The 17675-nt window shown below is 34.5% G+C and overlaps 2 protein-coding genes and 1 long non-coding RNA gene across 3 annotated transcripts in view; 2 read left to right on the forward strand and 1 right to left on the reverse strand.

The window, feature by feature from the left end:
* LOC135795727 (zinc finger protein ush) overlaps window positions 1-9192 on the reverse strand; it is a 55059-nt gene extending 45867 nt beyond the window's left edge. The window contains 1 exon segment of the mRNA XM_065307487.1: window positions 8777-9192. Within this exon segment, the coding sequence (XP_065163559.1) occupies window positions 8777-8816 (40 nt within the window). The 5' untranslated portion in view covers window positions 8817-9192.
* Window positions 9193-10717: 1525 nt separating this feature from the next.
* Window positions 10718-12309, forward strand: LOC135796020 (Kruppel like transcription factor cabut). The gene is made up of 2 exons (XM_065307880.1): window positions 10718-10908; window positions 10975-12309. Exons 1-2 carry the CDS (start codon window positions 10843-10845, stop codon window positions 11977-11979), a joined length of 1071 nt encoding a protein of 356 aa, XP_065163952.1. The 5' UTR covers window positions 10718-10842; the 3' UTR covers window positions 11980-12309.
* A 2543-nt stretch (window positions 12310-14852) lies between these two features.
* On the forward strand, window positions 14853-16182 carry LOC135796066 (uncharacterized). Its single transcript, XR_010549232.1, has 4 exons — window positions 14853-15090; window positions 15302-15609; window positions 15672-15894; window positions 16005-16182. It is a non-coding gene; the product is annotated as an uncharacterized lncRNA (long non-coding RNA).
* The last annotated feature ends 1493 nt before the right edge of the window (window positions 16183-17675 follow it).

Genomic DNA, 17675 nt, shown 5'->3' on the forward strand with positions numbered 1-17675 from the left:
ATTTTCGAAATTATCAAGTTTTATGCAGTTTTTAGTAAAAATTTCAACAATAATAATATTTCTCTTGATATTGACTTTAATTCTACACGTTTTGACACTAATTTTATAAATTTATCAACAATATTTCAAAAGTTATAAGTATAAAACTTTCAAAAAACGCAAAAATTCGCAAAAAAATGGAAATTTCATGGTTTACACGATTTTTCATGCAAATTTCAACAATAATTCGATTCCTCCTAATAGGTAATTAAATTCCGCACATTTTGTTGCAATTTTTATCAATTTATGACCAACAGTTCAAAAGTTACAACAAAAAACTTTTTAAAAACCAAAATTTGCTTGTTTCCAATGAAAATTATATTTATTATTTTATACACTCGTCATTATATCGCCGTTCGTGTTTAGTTTTATTCGCAAAACCGCCCTTATCTACCTCTCGCGGTTTATTTTCTTTTATTCCACTCCACGCACACACACACCAGCGCCGAATACAAATACAGCAAACGCATGCAATGTTGTGTGTTGCTGGATGCGCGAGAGGATAACGCGCGAGGACGAACGAGAAACGCGCTCACCGCAACCCATGCCCATGAAAGTCACAAACCGAACTCGGGTGGGTGTGCTGCCCGTCCCACGCCCATTTCAGATTGCTCGCATTGCGATCGCGATTAGATTAAAACATGCACACGGACATTTTTCCAGACGTGCTTGTTTTGCTTCGTCTTCTTTTAAACTCGCTTTCGATTCACTGCCTTCGCATTTCGACCGTTGGGATTTGAATATATACAGAAACTCAACATAACCTAACTTATAAAGAAAATAAGTTAATATTGTGTATTGTATGTGGTTATGCAACCAGAATGACGCACGTACGCATGTGATGTGATCGGATGTTCGGTGTATTTGTATTTAAAACCGTTTTGTTTTGGTTTTTTTTGTGTGCTGGTCGCGGCCCATCGGACGCATCCAATATAATAATAAATCAAGCGCATAACAAGGCTCGCGACGTGCGATGGTATGAGCTTCACGAAGTCTCGACTCCGCCCGGCGCGCACGACTTCGACGATGGTGCCCGCCTTTCGCGATCATCATCGACATCGGACGCAATCATCGGAAAGACCGCCAAGGTTCGACAAGAGAAAGACGGCCAGAGATACCAATAAAGTAATGTTTTTCAAAGTAATGTATTTCATGTTTAATGCAAGTTGTAAATAAAATTTTGGAAAAAATTATATTCATGGGTGTAGATAATTAAATTGCGCACATTTTGGCTAAAGTTTTATCAATTTATGACTAACGGTTCAAAAGTTATCAAGAAAAATGTTTTTAAAAATCAATGAATGAGAAAGTAGGAATTTTATGCAATTTTCAATTAAATTTTCAAGTTTTATGTTGTTTTACAATAAAATTTTGGAGCAAGTTTCATGGTTGGTTGTAGATAATTAAATTCTGCACATTTTGATGCAATTTTTATAAATTTATGACAAACGGTTCAAAAGTTACAAGGAAAAAACTGAAAAAAAAACTTTTGAAAACTCAAAAAAAAAACATTAAATTTTTCAGAAATTTCAAAGTTTATGACATTTTCAATACAAATTTCAAAAATTCAACAATTTCTGCTTGTAGAGAATTAAATTCTGCACATTTTGACACAACTTTCATAAATTTATCACTAATAACTCAAAAGTTACAAGAAAAAAAAAACTTTCAAAATCCAACTAAAAACTTTTACAAATCACAAAATAAAGTAATTGTTAAATTTATATTTACTTATTTCTGCGCTCGCGTAATAGCAACATGCGGAGAATGTAAAACAGAAATAGATCTTGTTTATATCGCTTGCATTGTCTGAATTAAAAGCCATTAATTCCTGCTAAAAAGATAACGCCCGGCGACCTGGGCGCACCCACCAATTCTATATAAAACGTAATAACATTTATTATTAGCAGCGCGGAATAAATTGAAACGCTGTCCGAGATATAAAACCCAAACAAACTGTAACCGCACGGGGGGCGGGTGAGATCAGCAGAAAGAAAAAAAACCACGCCAAACATAAGGTGACTAAATCAATCTAATCATTCACTATTCTCCTAACCGCAGGAAGTTGATTATTTCGAATGTGAAATGGGGGAAAACCAAATAGAATAATTCATAGAAAAATAAATAGATATAAATATATCGAGAAAAATAGAATAAGTAAATATTGAGGTTGTGTGTATATTGCGTCTTTTAACGGTTATTATGCTTTATCTGACGATGAAAGTTCATTAACTGTAAAAACTCTTCGGCGAGCACGTGTCTGAGCGCCGGCGATAGCGTCTCAATGTGGGCGATGTACAGAAACTTAATTATGCACTCGACCGGCATTATGTTTATTATTATGAATTAATAGCAAGTGTTGCTGCCACTGCACAGGAAGCCCGCATTATGCACACAATATTATTTACCGAAAAGTGTTTAGATGCACCTGGATGTATGCAATATGTCAAAGTGTCATTGGATAGTTTTTCATTGATTACTCGATAAATATTAGCGATAAAGTTATTATTTTTTAACTAATTGATTCATAATTAAATTCTACGTGGGTGAATATAAAATATTTGTTAATAAAATTGTTATTTTAAAAGTTATTAATAATTAAAGTTGGTTTTTGTGGAAAAATGTGTAAAAATTGATACAAAATTGTTTATAACTTTTGAATAAACAATGATATAATTAAAACTTTTAAATTGTTAATGTAGAATTTAATACCAAATAGATTAGTAAAAGAATCATAAAAATGCATCGATTAGTTTTCGAGTAATTAATAAATTAACACTATAAATAATATTACTCCCTGTATGTCACTAATTAAAGTTTTTCATTGATTACTCGATAACTATTTGCGCTAAAGTTAAAATTCTTTCACTAATTGATTCATATTTAAATTCTACGTTATGGTATGAAAATCAGTTGTTAATAAAATTAATATTTTAAAAGTTATTAACAATTAAACTTTGATTTTCTAAAAAAAATATAAAAATTGACACAAAATTGTTTATAACTTTTGATTGAACATTGATATGACTAAAATTTTTACACAATTTATGCAGAATTTAATACCAAATAGATTAATCAAAAAATCATAAAAATTAACCAAATAGTTTCCAAGTAATTAATAAATTAAACTCCAGATAATATTACCATCTGCACGTATGCATCTATAGAACCCAAATAAATTTCGCGTAGGCCGAAGAAATATGACAAACTGTCACTGGATAATTTATTACGTATTACCCAATAGATCGATCTATCCACATCTTGTCTTGTGTCCATTTGGCGCGGCGATAATCGAGGAGTAAATTCGACCCTCGGGCCGTCTAAATTAAGTTATCTGGGATCTGGGAGCGACTCGCTTTTATCTGTTTTTAATATGGGCATGCCGCGTCCGTGTAATAACCCGCATAAATATACCAATATATTACACTTCTACTTCTTCTTCTTCCTCTTGCTTACGTACGTAACGCGCCATTAAGAATACGGTGGTTCCGATAGAAGGTACTCTGAACGAACGAATTTGAATTGTAATAAATTATGAATATATTAACGCACATTTGGTTGTTGGTGTTCTCGTTATTTATTCGACTTTTTTAATTGGTTTGCTTTCGGCGCGCCGTGGAGATGTAGATCGAACGTATAATGTAATTAAGGCGGGGCCGATGCGTTGTTAATTAATGAATTTTGACACTAGATACTTGTCTAGTTAATTATGGACGCCATACTTGAATATGCATAATGCTCACGTCCATAAAACAGCCATCATCAATTTACAAACGGAAATAAATCAAATTGGATCGATTATTTTTTAGTTTTTCATTAATTACAGCTAATTGGTTGGTTTAAATTTCATAATTCAAAAACTCACTTATAAAACAAATAAATATCTTGCTATTAAAACGAAAATCAAAGTTTTATCTTCAATAGTTTCCGAGTTATAACGATTTTTACTTAAAATTACAAAAAAATCCAAAAAACATGAAAAATTTACTTATTTCTTAAATTACACAAAAACTACTAAACTTAAAAATTATTCCTTTAGCACACTAAATCTCCTTTAAATTCTCTTTCAAATGACACTTTACTCAACCTTCTATGATTATAAACAAATAAGTTACAAGCCCCAAAGTTCCAATATTTTTTTGCGCCAATAAAAAGTAGCTTATTTGTATTTAATTTCTTCTACAAATGTTTACTTTAGTTGAAAAGTACAAGTTTTAGGCACTTCGGCACTTGTTGCTCGTGCTCCTCTCCAACAGGTACATATATACTGTCTGCACATACACATGTATTCGTGTTTAATGTGTGCAGACGCGTGCGGCACGCTGAGCGGCCCGTCGTTTACACCTAATTCAATAAATTCAACAAGACACCCACCGCAAACACTACCTTTTTAACGGCACACACTTAGAATAATATAGTCATTTTGTAAAATAAAATACCGAGAAACGTAAATTTTAAGTTCAAAACCGGTATTTTATATTAAAAAATAAATTTTTTGATATTGGTATATCTCAAACAAAATCTCACTAAAAATACCGGTATTTGTATTTAAAAAACCGGTATTCGGTATTTTAATTTTAAAAATACCGGTTAACCGGTTTTTTCAAATAAAATGTCGACCCCGGAAATATCGACACATGCATAATTTTATAAAAACAACACACGCTAGTTTTTCACTCGATAAATCGCGCCATCACCATCTTTATCAACAATCAGCAGCCATTAAACGGCGATACACACGGCGCTGGGAATGAAATTAATTATTTATAAATTACATCGTAGGCGCACAGCGCGTATAGTAGAAAATATTAATCGTTATCGAAACTTATGCGATACGTTATTAATATTTATGTTTTATCAGCGCTGGGAATATGTCTTTGTCTGTACAAATTTATCTACAGGGTGTTGATATAATTATTATGTTATGTAGATATTCGTGTTATCGTCGCCGGTTATATTATCAGTTCGACATTATCGACGCGCAACAACGCAGGAAAATACGAGCGGTTTGAGTGAGTCTATTGCGTTTGAATTTCTAATGATCTTTGCATGTCAACTGCGACTGCCGCCACGCCGCCACCGCTGCCGCCTCGATTGTATTTTGATATTTCATTTGTGTTTTGACACTGTTATAAATATGCCCAGCAGATATCGCCTACCAGTCGATTTTATATCATGCTATTTAATTAATGTTATACAGATAGTAATATTATCTATGGTTTAATTTATTAATTACTCGAAAACTAATGGGTGAATTTCTATGATTTATTTACTAATCTATTTGGTATTAAATTATGTATAAATTGTGTAAAAATTATAATGGTATTAATGTTTAATCAAAAGTTATAAACAATTTTGTGTCAATTTTTATATATTTTTTCATAAAATCGAAGTTTAATTGTTAATAACTTTTAAAATAATTATTTTATTGATAAACTATTTATATACCAAAAAGTAGAATTTAAATATGAATCGAATGGTAAAAAAATCAAAACAATAGCGCAAATAGTTATCGAGTAATCAATAAATAACTATAGTTAGTGATATACAGACAATAATATTATCTATTGTTTAAATTAATAATTACTTGAAAACCAATCAACCAATTTATATGATTTCTTCACTAATCTATTTAGTATTAAATTCTACGTAAACTATATAAAAATTGTACTGATATTAGTAATAAATCAAAAGATATAAACAATTTAAATACATTTTACATATTTTTTTCATAAAACCCAACTTTTATTGTTAATAACTTTTAAAATAAAAATTCTATTAACAAATAAATTATATACAAAAACGTAGAATTTAAATATGAATAGATTAGTAAAAGAACCACAACTTTAACTCAAATAGTTATCGAGTAATCAATGAATAACTACTTGATTCACATTCACGTGTCATTCACTCACAATCAACAAAATTCAAAGAAACCCAAAGAAATAGAAAACAACAGGACGTGATCCACGTCTATATCCCGTCACATGCTCACAATATTTCACAGTATTCATTAACAACCAAAAACCATGACTAATTCTCTTATCTAAACTCTAAAATTTTAAATATTTTCATCACTCTATAATAGTTATATCGAAAATAATAGCTACTGTAAAATAAAGGTTATCAATCATTCCCGTCGTCATTATTTTGGCATTCAAATCTAAATCTAATGCCTGGGTCTACGTGTGGTGTGGGATGCTGGACGCACGCACACATTTAACGCCCAGGTAAAAAAGAGATGATCGAGAGCAGTTAGCGCTGCAATTGCGCGCCGGGTTGCTCAATTAGATTGATCGTAAAAGCGCTGTTGTTGGGCTGCGAGGTTAACTGATGCATTTTTAGTCGCAGATTGACAGGAACCGATAATGGTGGTACGTGTCGCGACGATTTTCATATTGATATGTGGATTAACAACGTTCTAAACTGAACAGAACCGGAATAAATTTTAAAAATAAAATTTTTCAAAATAAAAAAATTAAATTTTAAATAAAAATAAATAAAAACGATTAAAATTTAATATTTTTTAAATAAATACGGTCCTGATATTATTTCTAGAAAAATAAAACTATACAGGACCGTACTAAATTAAAAAAATAAATTTTTAAACAATAAAAAATAAAATTTTAAGCATTTTAATCAATAAAAATGAAATTACCTAAATGTTTAATAAAATTTTATTTTTTAAATTAATTAATCCGGTGCTGTTATTATTTCTAGAAAAATAATTGCTCAATATCACATTGTTTGGGCGTGAAATTTAAATAAAATAAATGCGTGACAGTGTTCGTGCCGCTTCCGGCCTGAATTCACATAAAACCACAAATTGTTTAATTGACGGCCCCGGCCGACAGATTACATCCGAGCATCACATTCAACAAATTAGCGCTTATGTTCGACTATAAAACTCCATTAGCGGATATAGAAATATCACCACTTCAACTACCATTTATCGCCGGCGAATCAAAATAATAATAACTACTACTTTATTTTAACGGTCGACATTGATTCGGCATTAATCAGGCGCGCAATAGATTTATAATCGCATATTTCAAATTCGCAGAAAGCGAACCTAACAGAACAGAAAACACATGTACGAGTACCAGCAGTATCTCTGCTTACTTTGATTGACGCATTTATAGTCAGACATAAAACATACATCTACACATCAATAATGTAGGAAATGTTTTAGTCATTCTTGCGTAGTGTTGTCATAACAACGGTAAATATGAAAGAATGCATGTTTGGTTGCATAGGGTGAATATTTTTCAATTCTAGACACCAGGGGGAGTAAAATGCGGGTATTAATATCGGTATACCGGTATTTTTTACTTAAAAAACTGATATTTTTTATTATGATAGTACATATTTGTGATATATACCGGTATACCGGTATTTTTATTTTCAAAAACCGGTATTTTTCAATAAAAATTTACTTCTAATAAATACCGGTATACATAAATGAAATAATTAATTCTATAAATACCGGTATACCGGTATTTTGCCTAAAAAAATACCGGTATTAAACTAAAAATTCACATTTTTACTACCAACACTCAGAATTTTTCTGTTTCTCATCATTTTTTAAAGCAAAAATTAAAAAAAAATCTCCCTCTCAACATAGTGGATTGTTAATCTATTTTCGGGTTATCGTACCGTCAGAAATTCTTTTTTAATGATTTGAAAGCTAGGCGCGCTGCTAGCTGCCCGCGCCAACCAGATACATTTGTGTCTGGCGATAGCAGAACGGACACACTTATACACTTAAATATTATTCCGATACGCCGCCAGATATCGCAGCCGATATAAACTTTTATTTCGATATTTTTTGCCCCCTCACACAACACTTAATAATCAGATATTCCGAATGACATTTAACCAAATCGGTGGCTTATCATTGCCTACCAACATAAACAATGGCGCAGACAAAAAATAATACGATAGCAGAGAGGACGGCGGGCCAACGTTTCCGCGCGCGCATTAAAATTTAGATTACTTAGAAGGATATGAGGACGTGATATTGTTTCGCCGCTTCGTATCGCGTTCGCCGATATGCGCCGCGGAGAGCAAAGTGCATGTTAATCTTATCGCGGCCGAATCAAAGTCCTTCCTTTTACAGTTTTACATATTACAAACTTGATGGCTGACGGACGCAGCACACAGAGAGAGAGAGAGAGATATTAAACATCTCGGCGGATTTGGATTTGATTTTATCACTCGGCGTGCTTAAAATAAATAAATTTTATTTCTATTATTATCACCGGGTGATAATTATGCAAGTAGAACACATGAATGTGATACGGGTAGTTGATTTTTATGCAACCAAGCATACATATCAGTCTAGGTTATGTTGTAGTGGCTTTCTTTCGAGTGTGTGTTGTTTTCTGTTTTCTGTCGTGTGGCGCGCATTGTGTCGTATTTGTTTCTGGCATTATGTTACATTGTGCGCGGTGGCGATAGCGAGCGCCGATACGGAGTGCACGGACGGGCCCGCGAGCGATAACATTGGACATGGCATTATCGCGCGGCGTTATCAATATCGCTATCATTATCGGCGGCGCGATAGCACGCCTACCGAGCAGCGCGCGGGCTGCGATAAAATTCTACCGAAACAACTAACAATAAACAGGACGAACAACAAAAACTGTTCAATAAAGGAACAATTACGTGCGTTATCACCACAGGCGGCGGGCGGCGTGCACGAATACAAACGTACTGCACTTATTATTACACTTACTTTTAAGCGGTTTGGGATTACTCTGTTTCCGTCGTGACATTGCCCCAGTAACCGGATCGCAACGTCCAGAATATATTCGCCGGGATGAAAACCACACTCTCAGCGGCAACCAAACAACAAACCAAAAGCGCCCACGCACATCGCGAATGCGACAAAATAACGGACACAAACAAAAACCAACCAAAAACACACTTTTTGCGAAACACAAGCAAAAAAACACAAAACAAAAGTTGAAGAAAAAGTTTTCAAGTATTTTTTTAAAAACTTTCAGATGGCACTGTGAACGCACGTGCGCTATTACAACCCCTTTTATTTGACGACGACAAGCACGGTGAAGAGGGAAACACGCGTGTAAAGTTGCGGCTCGCGCTCGCGTTTGAAATGTAGTGGGCGACGCGTCAGTAGCAGGTTGCGGTTGGTGCGCGACTGGCAACAGTGAGTCACTCGCTCTTGTAAACAGCCCGCGTGCTTGTGCAGCAAGCAGCAGGACAAACCGCGCATCGCGCGCGCGCGCGCACTTTTCTAGCCATCGGATAGCGCGAACGACGCCTGCATTCATCAGAAACATCACAAATCACATCCAATGCCATAGAATACATAATTATTACCTGCTATTGTTATATGTTTAAAGAAATCTTTAAAAATCTTTAAATTTATAATTTTTTTGATAAATCTGGTAAAATAAGTAATGAAATACTGCAAAAGTTAAATTTTGATGATTTATGTGTAATTTTGTTGCTAAAACTAGTTTAAACTTGTTTAATTCTGTAAAATGTTTAAATTTACTACTTTTCAGTGAAACTACTGCCATCTATTTAGAAACTACGCTAAAATAATTTGTTCCTATTGAACCGGTTGCGCCCTCTATCCACCAAAAGATAAAAGTACAGTATTACCCATAGGAAAATCGTGATTATCGCTTTCTGCTACCGTAACTGCACTACTTCACACTTAAATTATCTCCGCAATACCACTAGCGCCCTCTATGAACCAAAACACAAAACTTAACATTTCCCCTACACAAAGTGCAATTATCATTTTCTGCTACCGTAAAAACAACCTACTTTACAGCTAAATTGTCCCTACAATACAGCTAGCGCCTTCTATAGACAAAAATAACAACTAGTTTGATATACTATGACATGACGTATACAATTGAACGCTTTTGAAAGTTCACGTGACTACTGCGTGCACAGTGAATGCACAATCATGCCCACTGATCACACTTAGGTCGTGCCTCCACACTACGTGCGTAGTAAACACACTACACTACAACAACCACACACACCACAAGCAATAATATTAATATAATCTACGATGGTCTATACGCGGTCTACGGATGCGTAAACAAACGATGAATGAAATCGACGAATTTAAATGTACAATTTTTCCAATGCGTACATTAACCGATAGTGGACTTTTAATTTTTTCCTGGGTACCGTATTATTTTTAGCCACGGCCCGAATTGACCTAGGCGTGTTGTGTTGGTCTAATCAGTAGACACAGCGGCGTCTCATGCACAAATTCAACTTACGAGATAAATGCGCAGTTATTCTACGAATTTCTTTAGCAAAATGAAAGAAAACAGTGATTTTTAGTGATTTTTCGTGATATTTCGATGGTAATTGTCGAGATTTGCGTATTTCGAGAAGAAATGGGTGTCGAGTGGGTGTGCGACATCGATCCGCAGTGTGTGTACGCGTGCACGGGCTCGGCGTGACGTTGCCACACCGCGACCACGCTCGATGACGTAAACATCACGGCCGAGACCGCCAAGATCAGCCGCTGTGCACGTGAACAACTTGCATGGGATCACGCGCTCGCCGGCTGATCACAACGCCAACGATTCGTCGGTAGCGACGAGCCCCCGATGGTGATTGGCTAAAAATACGGCAGGCACCGACCGGCCACACTTTCCTTCGTGGGCACACAGTTCCACACTGATCCACACGCACTTCATTCGTTCACGAGCGTTGGGTCTGTGCGGTTCGTTGCAGGGAAACGCGCGTTTGTTTTGAAAGTTTTTCGCTCTTTATCATCGCAATAAATACATAAATACATACAAGATGTTTGTCGAGCATCAGACACGTCCATTGTCGCCACCGGCAACACCTCCACTTATTCCCAAAGAGGTAATAGTTGAAAATTTTGAATTATTTTATCAAAAATACTAATTTTTATTTTTTTGTATTTCACAGGGTTTTTGTGAAAGTTCCAACGGAAGTGATGGAGAATTCATGCGTGGAACTAAGCGTAGTGCCACACCAATTCTACCACCAACACCACAACCCTCCGATTCGGAATGTGAGGAGTTTTATCCGGAACCCAAACGGTTTATTTCTAATACAATGTACGAGGCGAAGAGGATACCCGCACCGGCGCCTCCACCAATTGTGCAAGCGGAAGCTGTGTCGGTGATAATGCACGCCAACAAACAAGGAATATGTACGCCGGTCATCCAGGAACCCGAAATGAACTTAGTGCGGTCTATTAAATACAAAATGGGCAAACGTGATAACCGCCCCAACATTACAACCACTCCTGTGCCCTCCACACCACAACAACAACTACAACCACAACCTTCACAAGTACAAGTGCCTATCATACCACTACCCCCACCACCTGCAGTAGTAACTCAAATCCCTATCCAAACCATCTCCTATCAAACTCAAATAAAACCCTCTTCACAGATCCCAATTGCCCCTAAAGTCCTAGGTCCTAATATCTTCCTCTCTACTGTTGCGGATGATGGTACAATCATCCCAACAAGATTCGTCATACTCTCATCACCAGTCCAAGCCGCACCAGCAGCGCCACCTACTAGAAATCGTGTTTTTAAATGTGATCATGATGGATGCTCAAAGACCTACTTCAAGTCATCGCATTTGAAAGCCCACAAACGCACGCATACTGGTGAGAGACCATTCGAATGCAGCTGGGAGGATTGCGGAAGGAGGTTTTCACGCAGTGATGAACTCTCGAGGCACAAGCGTACACACACCGGAGAGAAGAAGTTTAAGTGTACCATGTGTGATAAGTGTTTCATGAGGTCGGATCACCTTGCTAAACATGAGAAACGACATGCGAAGGAACGCGGTGTTGTTACTACTTCCACTAGGGCGCTAGGTGTGGGTGCTGGGGTTGCACCAAGACCGATTAAACCCGTGCCCATGGTGGTACCACATTTACTCGCAATCAGTTAAAGGGTTGGTGATAGTTAATGAAATACTGTATATGCACAGTGATGCAAAGCTTTAATGGACTGACTTGACTGATTCGATTCGATTGTAATGAAGATGGAGGAAATTGTCTGTGATTGCATATATTCATTTGTAGAATCATGTTCAACTACATTTATTATTGATAATTTTGTTAAAAATATTGTGATGGAAACATATTATCAAATATTTATTTTTCATATAAAGTACGAGTTTAGCTTCTCCTTTGTATTATTAATTTTTATTATGTTGTGTTCTAGTTATTTATACGATATAGAAATAAATTGAATAATTATTTCTTTTTATAAAATGAAATTCTTTGATTTTTTCCTTAAAAAATGTAAAATTTCCTAATTTTTCCTCATTTTTTCTGAATAACACCTTAATTAAATTAATTAGTACATTTATCATTAGCCAATTATATAGTGCACATTAATGCCTTCCTTTTAAAATAAAAATAATCTTTTTATCTCTTTTAGTTTAGAAGTTACAAGCATTTTTGTTTTTACTTAGTTTTTTGCTCACTATACAAAAACCATAAATCCCATCAAATTTATTTTAAAAACATAAAAACTAAATTAAATTCTCTTTAAAATGACACTAACATCAACTTTCTATGACTTCTATTACTCGAGTTATCAACAATTAAAGTTGACAACACTAAATTTTCCTAATTTTTTTAAAATAAACACCTTAATTAGTCTAATTATTAAATTTATCATTAGCCAATTATATAGTGCACATTAATACCTTCCTTTTAAAACAAAAATAATGCTTTTATCTCTTTTAGTTTAGAAGTTACAAGCAATTTTATTTTTATTTAGTTTTTAATTAATTACACAAAAACTAAAACTCCCACAACATTTATTTTAAAAACATAGAACCTTAATTAAATTCTCTTTAAAATGACACTAAGATCAACTTTCTATGACTTCTAATCCTCGAGTTATCAACAATTAAAGTTGACAACACTAAAACCTAACCGCAGCGCGCGCCGCATGTTGATAAATTTGTAGGTTATGCAAATTTTGCCACACGAGACATTTTCCGTCCACACATTCAACTTTGTGTGTAGACTTGTATCAGCAAGCATGTTTTATGATGCGAATTAATTCCTATCAGACTTTGACTTGCGACTCACCTCGAATTATGAATTTATCCTTGCCTACTACACCGACACCGACACACATATCGCTATTCAATCGACATTCGCAAAATTGCTTTCCACTACATTTTACGTCCACACCTATGACGTGCGACATAACATTTTGGGTGAAACCAGTCTTCACCACTTTTAATTTACAACTTACAACACCTCAACACGTCATATAATAAAAGAAATTTATAGGTTACACATACGTGTATATTGTGTTGCCTATGCAATTTGTCACCCAGACGACACAAAACATACACCGCGTAAATTAATTAATCTATATATTAATATATATATATATATATAAATGAATTGCTGTTCGTTAGTCTCGCTAAAACTCGAGAACGGCTGAACGGATTTATCTTATCTTGGTCTTGAATTATTCGTGGAGGTCTAGGGAAGGTTTAAAAGGTGAGAAAAATTCGAATAATTGCCGGGAAAATCCTCAAAACAGCTCTTTTCTAAAGAATAAAATTCGACATTGAGATTCAATCATAGTTATAGTTAAATGGTTGAATTCGAGATGGCGCGCTGAAGTGCATTATTGACAAAACTTTATATGCATAATATCTTTAAATTAAAATTGCTAATCTTATTGATAGAATTGACTCTTACTACGAGTATGTCTAGAACAAGAGAATAAAAACGAATTATATTTTTATTAAACACTGCCGGAACGAAGTCGCGGGCAACAGCTAGTAAATTATACAAATGTATCTCATTTCTAAGGAAATCACGGTTGGTGTAAGTTCAAAGTACACTTATCAAAGTTCAAGATTCCTAAACGTTTCATTGTCTAAACGGTTTCAACTAGTCACACACTCACGCGTACCTGTTTGAATAAACCACATGAAAAAAACATCACGTCTACCAGTCGGCCGTAAATTATTCGCAATGATAAATCCAGTTTGAACTTGTTATCAAACTCATCAACACATAAAGAAATGCGTTACTTGTAATAATTTTCAAAAAATTCATCAGAGAAACGTCGTGTAATTCTTAGAATGACGAAAAACTGAGATTATTTCATAATTTGGCTCGTTATTTTGGCCACACGTGGCAATTTTTCTCTCGGGACACGTTTAACACATTAAATAAATGTCTAAAGTGAGTTTTAAGTGAATTAGATTAAAATGTTACATGTAAACTAGTAAAATGTGCATACACATAGTTTATTGCACTGCGATTGTGCATTTTGTTTGTTTAGGCATTACTAATTTAAATTACAGTTTATTAAACTCTTATAACTTTTACTTTCAATGTTTCCATTTTGTTTTCCTGTTTTTCATAATATTAAATTAATTTTTAATTTTTTTTAAATAAATAATGACGTCACAGCAAAATCTATGAAATTCCCAGCTGTGGTTGAAAATAGAAATGCATCAATTGATTATTTAATCAAATTGTAAACAGAATTCGTTCAGTTTCTACTATGTACGAGTATGTGGATGTAAATAGAAGCGCGTGCACTCAAACTATTAACTTTTACTAATTAACACTATCTATTCTATAATTTTACACTTCTTATCGCAATATTTTGCTGTATGAATTAAATTTCTACGCAGTTTCCTAGATCAAAACAAAGGAAAATGAATTTAAATTATATTATACTTACAATGTTGCCATAATTATGAAATAGAAAACTGGCAACACTGCATCAATGTCAAAATTGTATTTTGACAGCATGACGTCAAAGTTCAGTGAAATATTTCAACGAATTTAAGGTTAAAACGCGAAAAAGTGAAAAAGTTCTGTGTGTCCTAGTAATGGTGTGCAACGCGTGTGACAAATATTTTTGGCACGGCGATGAGGACGATGAGGAGCGCGCTGGTGGACTTCGTACCCGCTAATAATAAACGCAATCGAGTTACACAGGATCCAAATGCCGAATATTCACACCAACGACAATACAATACAATAATACTTTTACTGGGTTACTAGACGTACCTACGTATAATTTATATAATATTTGAGGTTAAGTACACACTTTCCACGCACATGTACGGTTTATACTAAAAATAGTCATTTCTAGAACATAAAAATGCCATGAATCAACGGTTATGAATTTGAAACTTAAAAATAAATCGACACAATTAAATAAATTCAGCGTGTGTTTGCTGTCGAATCATTTTCTCCTTATCACGTTTGTTTAAGACTGCAAACACGAATTGAATGCGCAGTTTCGATTTCATTGTGATTTCGATTTCGTTTCGGCGTTAATTGCGCACTATTCAGGCCAGTAAATAAATATTCAAGCCTACACTACGTAAACAAACGCTTTTAATGAACTTTACTTCGGTTTTCAAGCACTGAAAATGATTCAAAGTGCATGTGCATGACTTTAGCGCTATGTTTTGCATTAACTATTGTATTGGTGCGTCGTGAATTTATGTTTATACGAAATTTAAATTACAATTACCGTGTGGACTTTACTACTACGTGTGCTACGTGATAGAAAATACGTAAACATAATTAGGAATAATTATTATTACGCAGATGTGAGTAAGTTTTGTGTTTTTTCCAGTTTTGCATCATTTTCATAAATTTAAAATGTTGTAATTGAGAAACGCACCCAGGTCGGCGACGGGCAGACGAGAAACAAACAATCGCCAAGGCTGAAAATGCGTGTGGTATTTTTAGCGAATGTTTACTTAAACTTTTCTTAATATTTTTTAAGTATAAACAAGCCTATCAGAAGAAAAGTCGGGAAATCCCTGAAGTACAACAAAGGTTTATGGAATAAATAAGTAATTTTTAATAATAATTACTGATACTACTATTATTACTATGAAAATTTATCAGTTGAAAGATAAAATAGTTGTAAACCAATGAATATGACCAATTTATGACTTTTCAGAGCCCTCTGAGAGACAAAAGGAAAAACTGAACCAAAGCGCAGACAAAAAAGAGAAAGGAAAGAAAGTTGACCTTGAGAACTACGACTGAATTACTGGGGTGACTGAGGGGCGACTGAGCGCAGAGCGCACTACGCGCTGCCCTTTTATACCCTCAACAAGTGGTGGGGGAAGTAAAGCTTACGCGTGGTGCTTTCGTTCAACCCCAGTGAGTACAACAATCCAGTAAAATCAACTCTATCGCAAATATTTTAAGAAAAAAAACTCGAATAACAAAGGGTAAATACCTAGTCAACTATATTCCATATTATTGCCATGGCAACGGAAACTGTACAATTTTTGTTTCTCCTACACAGAGTAAAGTACTAAGTACTTACACACAAAATTTGAACTTTTTTTGTTTTTCCAAACAGAAGCAGAACATTTATTTGCCTGACTGTCTGTTGCTCCCGACTGACTGACTCTGCTTGGTTACCGGTAGTAACAGACATATTTTATTTACACATACTTTACACATATTCCACGCGTGATTCGATTCGCGGGCAGTGGCAGTGGCGTATGCTCGTAATTATGTATTATATTATTGCCAGTCAGTCGCGAGCAGGTTGACGTCAATTGTGGGGCACGTACGATGCACGTGAAACTCGCGCGAGCAATCAGAACCACGCGCGCCGTTCGCACTTATTCATTAAGCTATTAAGCAATTTACTTGCATGTCTAGTAATTTTAATTTTAATAATTTATCATCGTATTTTTTTTTCAATGAAAAGTAGAAAAATAGATGGAAAATTATTAAAAATTAAAATTAATTTACTAATTATAAAGTTTTTAGGTCTTCACCTTATCTACCTTATTTATGTCGTTGTGTCTAGGTGTCCCGTTCAACCCTCATGGAATTGGAATGTCTTTTATTGTCTTTAACACGGACTTTAATAAAGCGGTACGGATTACGCGATACTTTCGGATTTTTAATCGCGTCCCGCACTCGATTTGTCGAATATTCGGATAAATATTTATAAACACCGCGTACTTTCCCTAACAGGTGAAAGGGGACATGGCACGACCCTCCTTCGGTAGCTAATTGATCGTGATTCTATAAATGGGTTAAATTAAAACGCGTCGCGACCCGCACTCGATGAGTATTTCGTTACACCTCTCCAGGTCAATCGCGAATAACGTTTAGCGCGTATGCCTGTGAATGTAAAAAATTATTAACAATAATAGGTAAGGAGAAATAATGGAATTGTTACTTTGAATTGCAAAAAATAATTATAAATAAATAAATAATGCAAAATTGGATAAAAAATAAAAATAAAAATAAAAATAATTAAAATAATAAGAGGTAATTAATAAAAAAAATTAGGTAGGGTATTAGTAAACACAAGAAATACATAAACCGAAAACGAACGCGCCCGAATTACAAAAATGCCCAAATAAATCGAATAAATACCTGAAAGACAAGCAGAAAGAATAATCAGTCAAAACAATATTCAAATACTAATTTTCAAACCTGCTACTACTCTTTGGTTGATCCGATCACCCTGGAGGAGAGGAAACCAACTGAAAATCTGAAACAGAATAAATTTTAACTAAAAATGTAAAGTTAAAAAGTCTATTGTGACGTCAGCGTCACATGAAGTGTAAAAGAGGAAGCCCATGTCTTAATTCACAAT

The sequence above is a fragment of the Atheta coriaria genome, unplaced genomic scaffold, assembly GCF_025399875.1.
Source record: "Atheta coriaria isolate IRGN ID8LTWV9N9 unplaced genomic scaffold, Caltech_Dcor_3.1 hic_scaffold_7_pilon, whole genome shotgun sequence".
Taxonomy (NCBI): Eukaryota; Metazoa; Arthropoda; class Insecta; order Coleoptera; family Staphylinidae; genus Dalotia; species Dalotia coriaria.